This window comes from Rhamphochromis longiceps, linkage group LG14 (assembly GCF_057381845.1).
Source record: "Rhamphochromis longiceps isolate RC_006_pf linkage group LG14, R_longiceps_female_GT1.1, whole genome shotgun sequence".
Classification (NCBI taxonomy): domain Eukaryota; kingdom Metazoa; phylum Chordata; class Actinopteri; order Cichliformes; family Cichlidae; genus Rhamphochromis; species Rhamphochromis longiceps.
Window position 1 is genome coordinate 21,948,251 of NC_140570.1, and position 15,507 is coordinate 21,963,757.

A 15,507-nucleotide genomic window follows, 5' to 3' on the forward strand; every position below is an offset into this window, starting at 1 on the left:
CCTTCACCTTTGCAGCACCTCTGATGCCAAAAAAGGTCTAGGTCTTACAAAGGGAGCAGGCAGCTAAACATCAGCATCCCACTTCTATGGGCTCACAGTACATTCTCCAGCCGCTCCTCCGGCACTGATTTGTCAGTTCTCAGTACTTCAGCCATATGCATTCGTTTGCTTTTTCCATGCAATATTCTTGGGAAACTGTGAGGCTAAATAGAAGGACCTGCTTGGAAGAAGCTTGTGTGTGTAAAACACCTGGCCTCAAGAAGGTTGGTGTCACATGGTCTGGGAACTTCAGCTGCTTGCTCAAAAATGTCCGCAGTTCCCAGTTTAATGCTGAAGAGAGCAGGCTTGCTGATGGTTTAGAGTTTGGCTGAGGCTTCTTCACCTCCACCAGGTGAAGAACATTCATGTAGTCATGCACTCATCAACCAAGTACAAGTGCACACACAAACCAAACATGAGTATGTGGGAAACTTCGGTGAATGGGTCAGACAAGCAGTGACTATTTATTCAGTAGTGAATCAAATGTCTGTACAGCACCTCAATAGTAAAACACAATGAAACACCTGCATGGCAGTGTCCACATTGTAAGTGGAGCTGTACTGGATAATAAATGAAGGTCTGATTAAAACATTATCAAATTGCTTTGTCGCAGTTAAACTGGTAGTTGCCACAAGAACATTAAATTATGCTCAGGCTCAAATTACAATTGAAATTGCAAAATCACCAAGTGGAAGAATTTAAATATATAATCCACTTTTGTTGTGCACCCTCCTGAGAGTCTAATTAGGTGGAAAATAAAAAGGCGAACTGTTTGATACTGACTTGAACCTCATTAATAACTCTTGGTAAATTGAACTGCTGCTGAGGCTGCAGTCATGAACCAGACGTGCGTGCGTGTGTGCATGTGTACGTTTGCCGTGTGCCCCACAGGGGTCTTTGGGTTTCCCTAGAAGACAAAAACAGGAAGAATGAAGGTAGCTTCCTCTGTCCCTGCTCTGCCTCACTACTCTATTGTCTTTCCTATCTAGCTATCTCTCTTCACATATTTGAAATAGTAGGACTGTTGTGCACTGCTGTCACCATCCTCACACCACCTTTTGTGCCGTCTTGCTCAAAAGATCTGGTGTCTTTGAACATCTGCAGATTTGGTTCTTAAACTCAGGAGATCGACTGTTTTTAAAATAACAACAGCCAGAAGCTCGTAGAGGTCACAGGGGTTATTCCTTCCCACCTCCATGATTTCTCTCTGTTTTCCTTCTCTGTGCAAGTAGGTGATGGTGGGATGTACACTGGCTTTCATTTTCCCTATATGTACACGACGGGGGAGTCGTCCATTCCCATTATTTGCCCACAGCAACAAGAGCTCATTATAGAAGCCAGACAGATATGTTCTCAATTTTTGTCAGATGGGTGGAGAGGGGTGGGTGTGCGTGTGTGAGTGTAAGAGTGAGTGAGGAGAGTGTGTATTTTTCTATTGGTAGTGTTAAGTAAGCATTTTTATTATTATATAGTATGATAACAGTCTGGGAGTGTGAAAAGCATATAAAGTGTCTTTGTCTGGCACGTTTCCTGAACCTGATGATTTTTCTGTCTTTGTTTCACCCTGTTGAATGCAGCTTCATTACTTGCATCGTCGTTTCTGGTGGCAGCTTAACTACTATCTTGTCTGCTAATCAGGAACGACTAATTATGGTTCCTCTTTGTCTGTTTTCCAGAAATCGAGCCATAGCCGATTATCTACGTTCCAATGGATATGAAGAAGCATACTCCACCTTCAAGAAGGAGGCGGAATTGGATAATGTGAGTAGATTAAGGACAGACACATACATCCACACAGCCAATCAGACCAATTTAAACAAACAGTAGGTGTTGATTTCCACTTTATTTCCCATCATGAACATTTTTGTCAGTATGTTCAGGAGTGTGACCTGGAGCACCTGCTCCTGGTCAGGATGCTCTGTCTGATTGGTGTGGCTTGTGCTGCAAGCCTTTTTTTATTTAAATTAATATATATTAACATATATACTTTGAAAAAAAAACATTAATAGTTCTCCTTTCTGATGAAATATGAATGTATTAATTCCTTCTGTCACCATTTTATTAGGCACACCTATCACAAATGTTGGGCCCTGAAGTCTTATTTTTATGTTGCTTATATTGAGTGTTTTGGACACTCATGGAATGTGGAGAGTTAGTGGTGCCGCACTTACACTTACATTTTTTTTCTTTTGTGTCAGCCCCTAAAAACAACATCTGGGTCATGTTCTTTTCCTCGATGTGCCTTTCCTCTTCTTGCTTAGTGTGAATTTTCTGGTGTAGCTATAGCATTAGGAGCAATGCATAAAACAAACCAGACATAAAGTTCAGTTTATGTTGACATTGTTTTAGACAGGTGTGAATTGTAATGTTGTTTTATTTATTTATAATGTATGCATTGGGACAAAAATACCAAACATCTAATGTAATTAAGAAATGTGAATCCAGCACTCACAGTGGAAGAGGTGGGACTTCACTGCTTGGCTGGATTTAGGGGTGCGTGTTGAAAAGGTCAAGCATCTTCAGTCTGGGGTGTTCAGTAACTTAAAATTAGCAACATGAACCACAAGAAAAGTATGACTTTGAGTAATTGTCATTTTATTGTAGGTTAAATCAATAAACACCAGTCAGTCACCTGTGTTAGTTGTCATTTAAAACTCATTCATCTTTTTTTCCACATAATACGGAGTGTAGTAAGGAGCCTAAAATAAAATATGTGCCCTTTAGAGCTTATTGTGTAGTGTTTGCCATGTTATTGCTTATTTGTTTAAAGCTCTCTTCACCTGAGAGCGTTTCTCATCTCACTCTTGCTCTTCTGCCTTGTGGCACCTTTTCTTTTCCATTGCCTTCACATGACACCACACTCCCCTCTCTTCTGTGTCTTCATCTGTCATTCTCCCACTTGATCTCCACGTGACAGGCCTTTGGAAGCAGGGTGAATAATGGATGAATGGCACAGAGGGATTGGTGCAGCCTTTTGGGTATCGGCCACACACACCTTGACGGGACTCGGCTAAACAGATGAAGCATTTAAAAAAAAAAACATTTTATTGTTTTTTTTTTTAGGACTGTTAAGTATGTTACCTTTTTTCTTTTAATGCGTTTAAAGTGTGGTTGGGTTTTGTTCTTATTGGTGAATTAAGTGTTCCTCGGTGTGGCTCTTTGTGGATGTTTGAGAAGCAGTTTAAAGTTAATGTCATGACAGACTGAGTGCACTGGTAGGAATAATTAATGTAGGTCATGCTCCAGTATTTTCTTGCCTTTTTGAAGGAAAGTATACATACCTGCATGCACAGATAAACATGTGCACGCCTTTTTATTAGCCACTGCCAATTGGCTGGTAGGCAGAAGTGAAGTCTGGCACTGTGTGTGTGTGTGTGTGTGTGTGTGTGTGTGTGTGTGTGTGTGTGTGTGTGTGTGTGTGTTGTCCAGGCAGATGGCAGATTAGATGATTGCAGACTTGTCCAAACTGGGTTCCCCCACTCAGTCCATCTGAGATAGATCTGCTCGATTTCTTCACAGGGCTCCGTACATGTCTTTGTCTCTCTTTCTTGTTAACACCTCCTGTAGCCCTGAGGAATCACCTCTTGCCACTGAAACGTGTTAAATATAGGCTTCGACATCACCTGCAGCTCTCCACACCTCCAGGATGTCTGGAAACAGACACGGCTGAGTAGGGGGCTGTGAAATTGGAGCGCACTGCTAATTTTCTCCCTCACTGACACCCGTGGCTGTCTGTCAGTGTGGGTTTTTGATGCTTTGGTACTTGCGCCCTAAAGGCATGGATGTGCATAGAGTCCTCCAAAACTGTTGCATTGTTTATAGAGCGAGGCAACACAAAGCAACACTTCAGATTTACTTTAGCATAAACTTAAATACACTTTAAATAATATTTCAGAAAAAAAGATAAAATGCTCTGCTTGGTTATTATTATGGTTATGCATTTTGATTAGTTTTTTCCCCCTTTAGTTTCTAGAGTAAGTTTGCCTGTTTCAGTTTAGTTTTGTGTGGTTTTTTTGTTAGTTTGGGGTTTTTCTTATTTTTAGAATGCGGGTGGTGTTTTGTTTTGTTTGGGGGTTTTTTCTCCACGGATATGATACTTGTTTCTAACTTCTTACATTAATAATACAAACACAACACTTCATGTCTCACAGACATCCCAGTCTCTCTAAACGTGCACTAAAGCATGCTGTTTGCTTGTTGTTTGTTTTTGTTTCACTGTTATTTTCATTCATTTTAAGAGTTAAATTTTTAGTTGTATTGCAGTAACTTGAAGCTTTGTCCACACTTATTTTTAGTTCTAAGTTAATCCTTAGTTTATGTCAAATATTACTCGATTTCAGTTTTTATCGCAAAGATTTGTTGATTTTCTTTGACTAGTGTAACTGAAGGTCATGAGAGAGATTTTTTTTATTTTTTTATTGTTATTATTTTTTTAAAGGCATTTAATGACCCTATGCATCGTTACTTTGATAAACAGGATGTATTTGCACAGAGCTAACTTTGACACTATGTGTATAAGAGAATACACTCAAAGGGGTGTGTCATGTTTTATTGTTTGATGTTTTCAAACAAAATTATTGCAGAAAATAATATTTTTAACATTTACTTGATGTAATTTGTAGAAAATTCATAAGGCTATTAGGTAAGCTGTGATAAGTTTGTTTATTGCTGTATGTAATCCTATAAAATGATAAGGCTTGTGGGTTAATTGGTAGCAGTCTATAAAACGCTGGTAATTAGCATCAAAGAGTGCTGCTGGAACCACGTGCCACCACTGGGCCAACATAATTTATTTTGTTGTGTGTGGTGAATAAATCCCTGGTTGGTCTGCACCTCATCTCTGCCACAAGCCGCCTATTTCAGTCATACCACTGCTGGCCTTTCTAATAAAGATTTTTAAAGACATGCTCTGTGAGACTGTCAACCTCTACATATATGGTATTTAACCTTTGGTGCATATGTAGCGACACTACAGTGTTTTGTTTCCTCCGTTGCCTGTTTGTGCCATGAAGCCAGTTACGTAAAAGGTAGAGTCCAATTCGAGGAATAAGCCTGCAGGTGGAATCAGGCTTCAGTCTGCCACAAGTTAACTTCTACCACTGCTTCCAGGACCGGGTGTGTGGCTGTGAGGCTGTAAGCCTTTCTTGTCTGCAGGAGATTAGCTTGTGTGAGGAGGATTTGGACTTGGGGTGTGTGTGTGTGTGTGTGTGTGTGTGCGCGCGCGCGCGTGTGTGTGTGCGCGCGCGCGTGTGTGTGTGTGTGCGCGCGCGCGTGTGTGTGTGTGCGCGCGCGCGCGTGTGTGTGTGTGCGCGCGCGTGTGTGTGTGCGCGTGCGTGTGTGTGTGTGTGCGCGCGCGCGTGTGTGTTTGTCATACAGTAGGTTGGCAGTGTCCTGCAGTTGGTTTTGGCCTGTGAAGGGTGTGTAAATAATCCCCCCCCCCCCCCCCCCCCCCCACACACACACACACACACACACACACACACACACACACACACACACACACACACACACACACCTACCTTTTTGGGGTTTTTTTGTTGTTGTTTGTTTTGTTTTTTCTTTTTTCTAACTATAGCCAGATCTCACTATGCCCCTACCCACCCTTGACACGCGCACACACACACACACACACACACACACACACCTACCTTTTTGGGGTTTTTTGTTGTTGTTTGTTTTCTTTTTTCTTTTTTCTAACTATAGCCAGATCTCACTATGCCCCTACCCACCCTTGACACGCGCACACACACAACATGCTCCTCACCGATTATGCTAAGCCCACGATTTTGACTTTCTTTGCCAGTTTTTCTGATACCCCCCTCACACTTTTCTCCCCAGAATGAAGAACTGGATAAGAAGTACGCTGGCCTTTTGGAAAAAAAATGGACCTCAGTCATCAGATTACAAAAGAAGGTTTGTGAGGTTTTTTTTTTTCCCTCCTCAAAGAAAGCTTGTGGGGATTGTAGTCTTGTGAAAGGTTCGTGATATTGGTGCTCAAGCAGTTGTTAACACTGAAATGAAGTCTGTCAAACAAAGCAATGACACCACTGTTGATGTAAAATACTAACTTAAACACAAACAATAGTCTCGTGAATCCATGATCCTTCTCCCGTATCTCCTAAATGCACATTTCAATATGCTTCACCAGCTTTTGTCCCTGTGCTCTCTGGCTAGGTGATGGAGCTTGAATCCAAACTAAACGAAGCTAAAGATGAGCTCACTCTGGGTGGGCCCGTTACTCAGAAGCGTGACCCCAAAGAGTGGATCCCACGCCCACCAGAAAAGTATGCGCTGAGTGGCCACCGCAGTCCGGTCACCCGTGTAATTTTCCACCCCGTCTTCAGCGTCATGGTGTCAGCCTCTGAGGACGCAACAATAAAGGTCAGTCCTGCTGGTTTCAAGTCGAAGAGCCAAGAGTTTCCAGATAAAATCTGCAGTAGGTGATTTCACTGACAAATTTGTCTCGGGGCTCAGGTTGCACATAACAGTCTAAATAACTTTTGAAGTTTTTAATGGAGCCCTGCAGGACTGTGCTCTCCCTTTGCACATGATCCAATAACCCTGATCTACTGATGTTTGTTGTTCTGCTCAGCATAGCTGCTGATGGTGGCCCCAGTGAGTCTTATGATGAGTTCAGAACATTTAAGCTTTCCAGGGATAAAAACACTGACAGTTTTGTCTTCAGTATATATGTCTCTAAATTCAAGCATCGTACTAATCAAAGTTTAAGAAATGGTCTCAAACTGTGTTAGTGGAGCTGGATTTTTAAGCTCTGTTAATTATTTAGTTTAAAAGGAGAGTAATAAAGACAGTTGTGTTAAGTAGACTGGTATGGGTATCCCAGCAGTGGATGTGCACTTTGTTGAGAAAATGTGCATTTTGTTTAGTGTCACATCTTTTAGAAGAATTTCTACAAATCCAGTTATTCAGTGTTTGATGCCTTCTATTCCCAGCATGCACAGATGGCACAGCTGTCGCTCTGCATGGGTAATATTTGAGTATGCTAATGTTTTAATTCATGATGTTTGGACTAAAACAGGCATTTACGCTTGTGAGAAATGTTCAAATGCAATATTGCATGTATATCATGGCTTCAAAGACCCAAAAAATGACTCCATGAGTGGTTTGTGTGTCTGATTTGGGAGCTTCCTCATATCAGAGGTAAAGATGCATGCAGCATAAATCAGTGTTTAAAAATTGCTTTATAACCTTGTTTTATCGGTCCAGTTTTGCTCTTTCACTTTGTGCTTAATGTAAGCTGTCTTTAAAGTGTAGAGGATGGGTTCAATTCTTTCATTTCAACGGTTTTGGTGTCCAAAAACAAATTATTTTTTTAAACATGGCATTTTCCTTTCACAAGATATGTTTGCATTGTAGGCAGTGAAAAGAGGCATTCATGTATTGAGTGGCCTTTTTACATTTTTTCATTGTCAAAACATTAAAAAAAAAAAGCTTTTATGGAGACTGAAGAAGTAATTTGGCCCAGTGATCAAAATACACATGAACAGAATCTGCATTCTTGGACTTGGTGGTACAATCTACCCTGACTTTAGAGTATTACAGCAGTAACCTCCTCCTGATTAGAGATTTAAAAATTATCTTCTTTTTTTTTTTTGTCTTTTAATTTAAAGCCTGCTTGGTGGCATTTTTAACTCAAACACCTTTTGTTCTCTTCTTTGGATGATGCTTCCCTTAGCTTTCCCTTTACTGCTTTGACTCTCCTTGCTAGATATACTCTGGATTATACGAGTATCTGTCTCTGTGTCTTGTATTTATTCGTGGATTCCTTTATATAAACTCTGTGTTCTGTCTCTGGGCTATTTTTGCAGCTGCGTTTCTCCACTGCTTCACTGAACAATGCCAATACTCCGCTGAGCTGTTTGTTATCTGTATATTTTATTCATAAGACAATAACAGACATTTGTACATCGCCTCCTTGGCTGCACCCACGCAGCAGGGAATTCTCTCTCACTCCGTTTTGGCATCTTCTTCCTTTTCCAGCCCCGCCCTCCAACTCGCTCCCCCCACTGCACCCCCTCCTCTCAGCATCCTGGCGCATTCATCTTCCACTTAAACCATTAGCTGCCCCACCATGACTCCATGCCATCAGCTGTCCCTCCCTCAGGAGCAGGGAGGCCCCAGGCCCAAATCTTAAAACTGAGCCCTGATTTCAGGCGAATCTTTTCCCTGTCACCTCCACTCTCTGCACCCTGCTTTGAATCCCCCATTTGTCCTACTTTTCATCTCCTAAACCCGTTGTGTTTAATTTTTTTTTTTTTTTTTTTTTTTAACAAGGAACGGACCCCTTTACTCAGAAAAGGCCAGACTGAGAATCTTGTCAGCTGCCTGACCTCATAATCAGGCCGTCTGTTAACATGTGGGAGGCAGTAGATGTTAGCTTGGTTTCGCATGAGGACCCTGGGTGAGGTGGGGTGGAGTGTGGGGTAGCGCTCTCTCCTGAGATTAATCTGCCTCACAGCACCTCAAAAGCTCACTAATTAACACCTTGTCTTATTTGTTTAATCTCCACAAAGAAAGCAGTAAACCTTTTTGTGGTCATTAACTGTAGTCACATTTCTGTTTGCTGCTACTCGAAGAAGTTAACTTCCTCTATAGCAACTGATTCAGAAACCTTTTCATTTATAGAGGAAACCAGCTTCATCAGAATTTTGCTCTTGATGTACTAACCATCATTTTGATAAAAGCAGGTATTCCTAACCTCGTAGTATTTTAACATGCAGCCTTGATTTCAAATGCATATGTTACCTTGTGTGGTTTGTGATCTTCATGCACCAGCAAATACCTCTCCAGCTCTGTACTGTACTATAACAGCTCAATGGGCAAACAGAGCTGGTACTGACTGATGTTTAAAATGCTGACTAGCCTGCTCATCGTTGGAGTAAGCAGCTTCATTTTCATTTGTGCTGACTGCTCAATATCTTTCTGCTTTTGTAGTTTATTTTTTAAATGATATTTTAGTTTATTAATCCCCAAAGCAGCACTGAACACTCAGTAAAATAAAATGGATGATGACAAAATGTATAGTAGGTAAAAATTTATTCAAAGCTTGAATAAATGCAATTAAGTAAATCAGTGTTTCTTAATGAGACTGTTTTTAAAATGTTTTCTAATGCCATTTATTGAAGTTATTAACAGTAACTTTGCTTGATGTTACTGGCAAGTTGAAACTTTGTACCATAAACTACCAAGCTAATGGTACAATAACAAAAGCTGGCTATGGGCCAGTAAATGGTGGGAGGGCTTTTGGAGGTCAGACTGCACACACACATTAAGCCCTTTAGAGCTGTGTTTCCTTACCTCTCACGTCTTGATTAAATTTAATTCCATTATACCAGAGGGGAATAGAGGGGAAAAAAGGTTAAATAATTCCATCACATGTTTGGTGAGAGGCAAAAACTTCTTTGGTGGGCCTCAAAATGTTTTATATGCAGGAAGTTCTGACCGGAGGTAACTTTTCACTGTGTAGGTACTTTTATAATCCAATATCTGCAGCCGTTGTGACAGATCATAAGACCACCTCAGGAAATGTTATTGGTAGGCTCTAACCAGCCAGGAATCAGAGTTTTGACTTGGGTTGTACATTGTTAGAAACCCCCTGTACTTGTATCTTTTCATGGGATGTAAGCTGTTTTGTTGTTTTTTTTTTCTGTTTCAAATCCTGTTTGCCCTTTATTTTAAGTAACATCTCTGCATGGCAAAAATTGTAAAAAATTAAATAAAAAAAAAAAACAAAGAAACCAAACCCATAACATGAAAATATTATGTGTTTGGGAAAAAATACATGAAAATAGGAGTTAACTGAGGGCTGTAAAACGACTAAATCTACTCAAAATTTTTAAAAGGGTTTTTACACCTGAATATGATCACGGTGGTTTAAATAAAATAAAAAAATAAAAATAAAAAACAGCACTCTGAGGAACGTCTCAGAACGTTCTCTGACACCTTTTCTGCTGTGCTCGTAAGAAATCTCTCTTAATTTGCAACTATAACACCCTTTCATGTGTGTACAGCGTGCAAATCATGCTTCTGTGTGTGCTCAGGTACACCACCAGGATGTCAGGGTAATTTAAACAACTGAAGTGTGAGCTTTCTCATTGCTTTCCTCACAAATAGCACATGGACAGAGTCTTCACATTATTAGCGGCCTTTGATATTTAAAAAAAATCTACGATATTTTCACTGAAAGAATGGAGGCTATTAATCAGTGCCAGTCTGAATCATCGGTCTTTCAGTGTAGAGTTACAGGTTAATGGATAGCTGTGCTTTAGCCTCTGCTCCTGAGTACTGTTATATGTGTGAGTGTGAAATGTGTACATCCAACAAAAGAGGGAGAGAGAACCACTGAATTCATCCAGGACAACCTCCCCCAGCCATCTGTAGCTTCCTCATGGGAAGAGGGCAAAGGAAACTACGAGGATGGGGGAGGTGATGGTAGGGGTCTCCCATCACCGTCTGCCCCAAAATTCCCCCACCCCAGGAGAGGAACCAAGAAGGGTTTATCCCTTCGTGACAAACCGTCTGTCTGCTTTAAAGCTAGAGACGCAGCAGCTTTCAGGCTAGAAAAGTAGACTTTTCTATACTGTGCTCCGTCTGCAACACTCAGACTCGGCACAGTAACGTGTTAGCTTTTTTCTGGCCAAACTGTGACCCTGATGAGCAGCTCTAAGGTGCCACAAGCTCTAAAATGCATTCAGTATGTGCTTCCTTTGACTTCTGCCATCAGTGCGTCTTATTGTTGTAACTGTAATTTCAACAACACAGAGCTACAGACGATGCAACGTTTGGGTGTGTGATGAAATGAAGTGTATCAGCGGTATACAAACTTAATGTTGACAAAGTGATTTGCTTTGTCCATCAGGTGTGGGACTATGAAACAGGAGACTTTGAACGCACGCTGAAGGGCCACACAGATTCAGTGCAGGACATCTCCTTTGACCACACAGGCAAACTGCTCGTGTCCTGCTCCGCAGACATGACCATCAAGCTGTGGGACTTCCAAGGCTTTGAGTGCATCAGGACCATGCGTGGTAAGAAGATGAAGCTGTCGGTTTCTTTTCTCTAGTGGACCTTAATCACAGCTGCTGCCGTTTTATATCCCCTTTGTTATGGTTTCCGCACCGTGTGGTTCCAGTGCTCAGGTGCTACACGTGCTGCTTGTTATCACATTTGATGTGCATCAACTGGCACCAACCCAAGCCGGGAGTACAGTTAGCTCTGGATTCAGCTCTTCTTAACCTAAAAAATAATTTTAAATGTGTCCTCTGGCCCTGCTCGTTAATGGACCACCTTACCAATGCTTTTCATCTTCAAACCTTGAATCTGAAGTGGCCACTGATGGCTGTCTGTGAAGTAGACATAAAAGAATATTTATTTTTGATGGGGGTGTAAGCCCTTCCTGGTGAGCAGACTAAACCCACTCAAGCATTCTTAAATTTATGCTGGAGTTGCAAATCCTGCGTTTTTGTGCAAGTGAGCAACAGATTTCACCGGTTGCCGGTCTTCTTTTTGATGTAAATGAGAGTGAGCTGCTAGCACACATCTATAAACAGACGAGCTGGGTTCGCTGCACAGAACTCACCAACGGAAATGGCTTTATTAATCTGAGCCTGCTGTTTACTTCTGTTAGCCACCATTTTCCCCCTCCTTCTTTTTTACTACCATCTCTGTCCTCTTTTAATTCACTCAACCTTTCCTCCTTTTTAATCCACTCCTCCGATTTTAAATTTTAAATATCTTGGTGGAAACACACACGCACAAAGAGAGGGGGAGAGAGAGGCCAACTGGTGAAGTAGATTAGTGCCGATTTGGACAGCAGCTTAATTACCCTCTTCAGCGCTAGATAGCACTTTTCTGTGTAGTTGCCACCCATTATTGTAGCCTGGTGGCATGTGCAAGTACACACACACACACACACACACACACACACACACACACACACACACACACACACACACACACACACACACACACACACACACACACACACACACACACACACACAGGCCTTTTAGAGTATGCTTACTGTTGTCTTCATCTATTTAGCAGCTTAAATATGGCCAGCCTTTAGGTAATTACGCGTCTCTTATTCTCTGTCTAACAAAAATGAGTGCCAAAGCTCCAGCATGTTGGCTTTCTTGCTTGTCAGCTTTTTTTTGGTGAATTATAACAGTGTTTGGGCTTTGTTTGGTGCTAAGCATGTGTTTTTAAATAAATAAATACATTTATGTTTCTAAATTTTCATTCTGGTGGTCAGATTGCAAGCAGAAAGACTAAAAGGATCATGTGTTGCAGTCTGAAATCATTAAATTACATTTCACAGCAGACTTAGATGTTATGTGGGCTTGTGCTGTTGGGCCTGTTTTCAGAGGTTCTGGGTCTTGCTGAATCTTTGTTGTTGTGTTTGTTTTTCTGTGTTCCAGGACACGACCACAATGTTTCGTCTGTAGCCATCATGCCCAACGGAGATCACATTATTTCTGCCTCCAGGGATAAAACCATGAAAATGTGGGAGGTGGCAACTGGGTATGCAATAGACACCTTTAAGCTGTTCTTTAAACCATTGTGTGTTATTTATTTTTACTTAAGCTTGATGTTGGGTTTTAACTATTTTCAGCCACGCTGATAGCTTTCTAACTGCTCTCATGTTTTTTTTTTTTTGTCCATTAGCTACTGCGTGAAGACCTTCACAGGCCACAGGGAGTGGGTCCGTATGGTACGACCCAACCAGGACGGCACGCTGATCGCCAGCTGCTCCAACGACCAGACAGTCCGCGTGTGGGTAGTGGCCTCCAAAGAATGCAAGGCTGAGCTGCGGGAGCACGAACATGTGGTGGAGTGCATCTCCTGGGCACCAGAGAGTGCCTACTCCACCATCCTCGACGCCACAGGCTCGGAGGTAAAAGATCTGCTCGGATACGTCTCATTTCTCCCAAACTCCTCGAGGTCCACACAGGTTTTGGTGTATGTGTTGGTTTGTTCTCATCAAATGTGCAGTTTCGCCTTGTATGAGTACAGTCACTGTTTGAGAACCCAGAAATCTTTCCTTCTAGCAGCCAGTGAGAGAAGTAAACATTTGTGGGAGGTGACTGGAATCAAGACACAGTGATATCTCATCATGGATTGCTTTCCTTTATTTTTTTTGTTCATCCTATCTTTACATAAAATGGAAGTTGACTCTAACACCTGTATCCGGCCACAAAAAGCAGCCGTAAGCTTTTCCTCCATTTCTGAGCGTTGGTCGTACCAGCAGAGTCGACAGTCGTAGTCGAGAGTCTGAAGCCCAGTGTGAATTTTTTCCTGAATTTTAAGTATTTTTAACTCTCACTAATGCAAATTTGCCTCAGTTCACCTCTTTGCATAGATACTGTGAGACAATATCACTTCTTGTTTGGTGTGAATATTACTTGAATTTGCAGTTCAATATGTTTTTCCCTCTTTTCCTGATTTTAAACCTGAGGTCAGATCTATATATTGGGATTGGGATCTATATGTATTATATTTGGAGGCATTAGTTTGGTACAACTGTATTTTTTTTTTTTTTTAAAAACGAAAAACTCAGTACTGCCTTACTGTTTCCATTAGAATTAATGGAGGGGTGGTGATTTGAGGTTGTTTTGCAGCTACTTGTTATATAGACGACCTCTGTATACCAAAGTATTCCAGAGTCAGATGTGAAGCAATCTGAATGACAGATAAAGGCTTGGCTAAAACCAGGTCATGCAATAGGACAAAGGGCCCAAGGTTGGATGGTTGCAAAAGAAAATAATCAAGGCGTTGCAATGATTAAAGTCCAGACCGGATTGAAGTGCTGTGCATAAACCGGTGAGCAAACCTCAATGAACTGAAGGAACATTGTAAAGAAGAGAAGACCAGAATTCCTCCATGGCAATTTGTGAGACTCATAAAGTCAAACAGAAAACGATTACTTCAAGTTATTTCTGCTCCGGGTGCATCTAAAAGCTGTTGAATCATAACGTGAACCTAATCGTTAACAGGATTGTATACAAACTGTGAGATCAGTTTATGTGTGATAAGTAACCATCACTAGTGAAAAATATTTGTAGCTTCAAACATATCAAAACCAAATAAGACTTTGACTGATGATGGCGAGGAGATTGAGCCACGAGGCGGCCATCGCTATACAGCCATGTGCTGCCAGTCACACACACAAAATCAGCCCGTCCTCCTGCCTCATGATCTTCAGTGTGTCTGATTGTAGCCTCGCAAATCTAAACACACATGCTCCCTCGCAGCAGTCGTCCCAATCTAACCTGTGTTCACAAAAGCTGACTTTTAGTACTCTTTAAATAGTTGTGGTTTTTTTGGTTTGTTTGTTTGTTTTAAACAAGCCAACGTAGTTGTTGGAATTGGGTGAATCTGCAGGCTGAGAGACAGCTGTTGTTATACAGATGTTTGCACATGTGCTCTCAGACTAGTTGCCAGCAAACGTATAACACAAACGCTCAGAGGTGTTTAATTTAGGCTGCTCTCTGTGTTCTGGTACAGTGGGTACAGTATGATACTCCGCATAAAGTACAAACAATGAACTATACACAAAGCTAATATTTCAATCCCCTCCCCTTCTGCCCGACCAGTCCAAGAAGAGTGGGAAGCCCGGCCCCTTCCTGCTCTCCGGCTCCAGAGACAAAACCATCAAGATGTGGGATGTCAGCACTGGCATGTGCCTTATGACGCTGGTGAGGAGCATTTTTGAAGTTTTTGTGTGTGCCACGTCCATATTTTTGGGGGAAAATGCTTTAAGTGAAGATATATTTCTTCAGGAATCAGATGAGATGTGTGTTGCTGTATCTCATGCAGGTTGGCCATGACAACTGGGTGCGTGGGATCCTCTTCCACCCCGGAGGCAAGTTCATTGTGACCTGTGCAGATGACAAGACCTTAAGGATCTGGGACTACAAGAACAAGCGATGCATGAAAACCCTGAGTGCCCACGAACACTTTGTTACCTCTCTGGGTAAGGCCCCCCCCCCCCCCCCAAAAAAAAAAAAAAAAGGCTTCTGCCTTGGTATTGTTTGTTGATGTTTTCTCCCGAAGTTCTCCCTCGCGGGGTGTGAATACATGGTCCAGGGTATTTGCTTTACAGTTGCGGTGAAGAAGCCGAGCTTCTTTACCAGGCTCGCTCGCAGCTGGGGTTTAAAACGTAGACAATCGCTGCAGGATTTTTTTAATTTATTTTTTATTCCCCCCTCTCTCCCCGCTCCCCAGTATCTGCAGCTTTTCAGCAGATCAAGGCTTGGTTAACTCTCCTGAGGAGCTCTTGAGCCAACTTTTCCTTGGCAAGCCGTTTGAAACCCAGTCCTCTTAAATCCTGCTTCAACCGGAGAGGATCGCTGTGAGCTATTGATGTGATGAGTTCTGGTGCAGTCTGAAAAAAGCAACAGAAGCACTTTTTGTTTGAAATCGGCAGAGAAAAAGAAACTTCATTTT

General features: G+C 41.8%; 1 protein-coding gene across 2 annotated transcripts in view; it reads left to right on the plus strand.

Moving 5' to 3' along the window:
- LOC146654018 (lissencephaly-1 homolog) overlaps positions 1–15,507 on the plus strand; it is a 39,969-nt gene that overhangs the window by 20,544 nt on the left and 3,918 nt on the right. For both annotated transcript variants that reach the window (XM_085379378.1, XM_085379379.1), the window contains exons 3-10: positions 1,716–1,800; positions 5,878–5,952; positions 6,214–6,420; positions 10,919–11,087; positions 12,480–12,582; positions 12,727–12,955; positions 14,655–14,756; positions 14,878–15,034. In XM_085379378.1, coding sequence (XP_085235504.1) covers positions 1,716–1,800; positions 5,878–5,952; positions 6,214–6,420; positions 10,919–11,087; positions 12,480–12,582; positions 12,727–12,955; positions 14,655–14,756; positions 14,878–15,034 — 1,127 coding nt within the window. The remainder of the gene's footprint in view (positions 1–1,715; positions 1,801–5,877; positions 5,953–6,213; positions 6,421–10,918; positions 11,088–12,479; positions 12,583–12,726; positions 12,956–14,654; positions 14,757–14,877; positions 15,035–15,507) is intronic.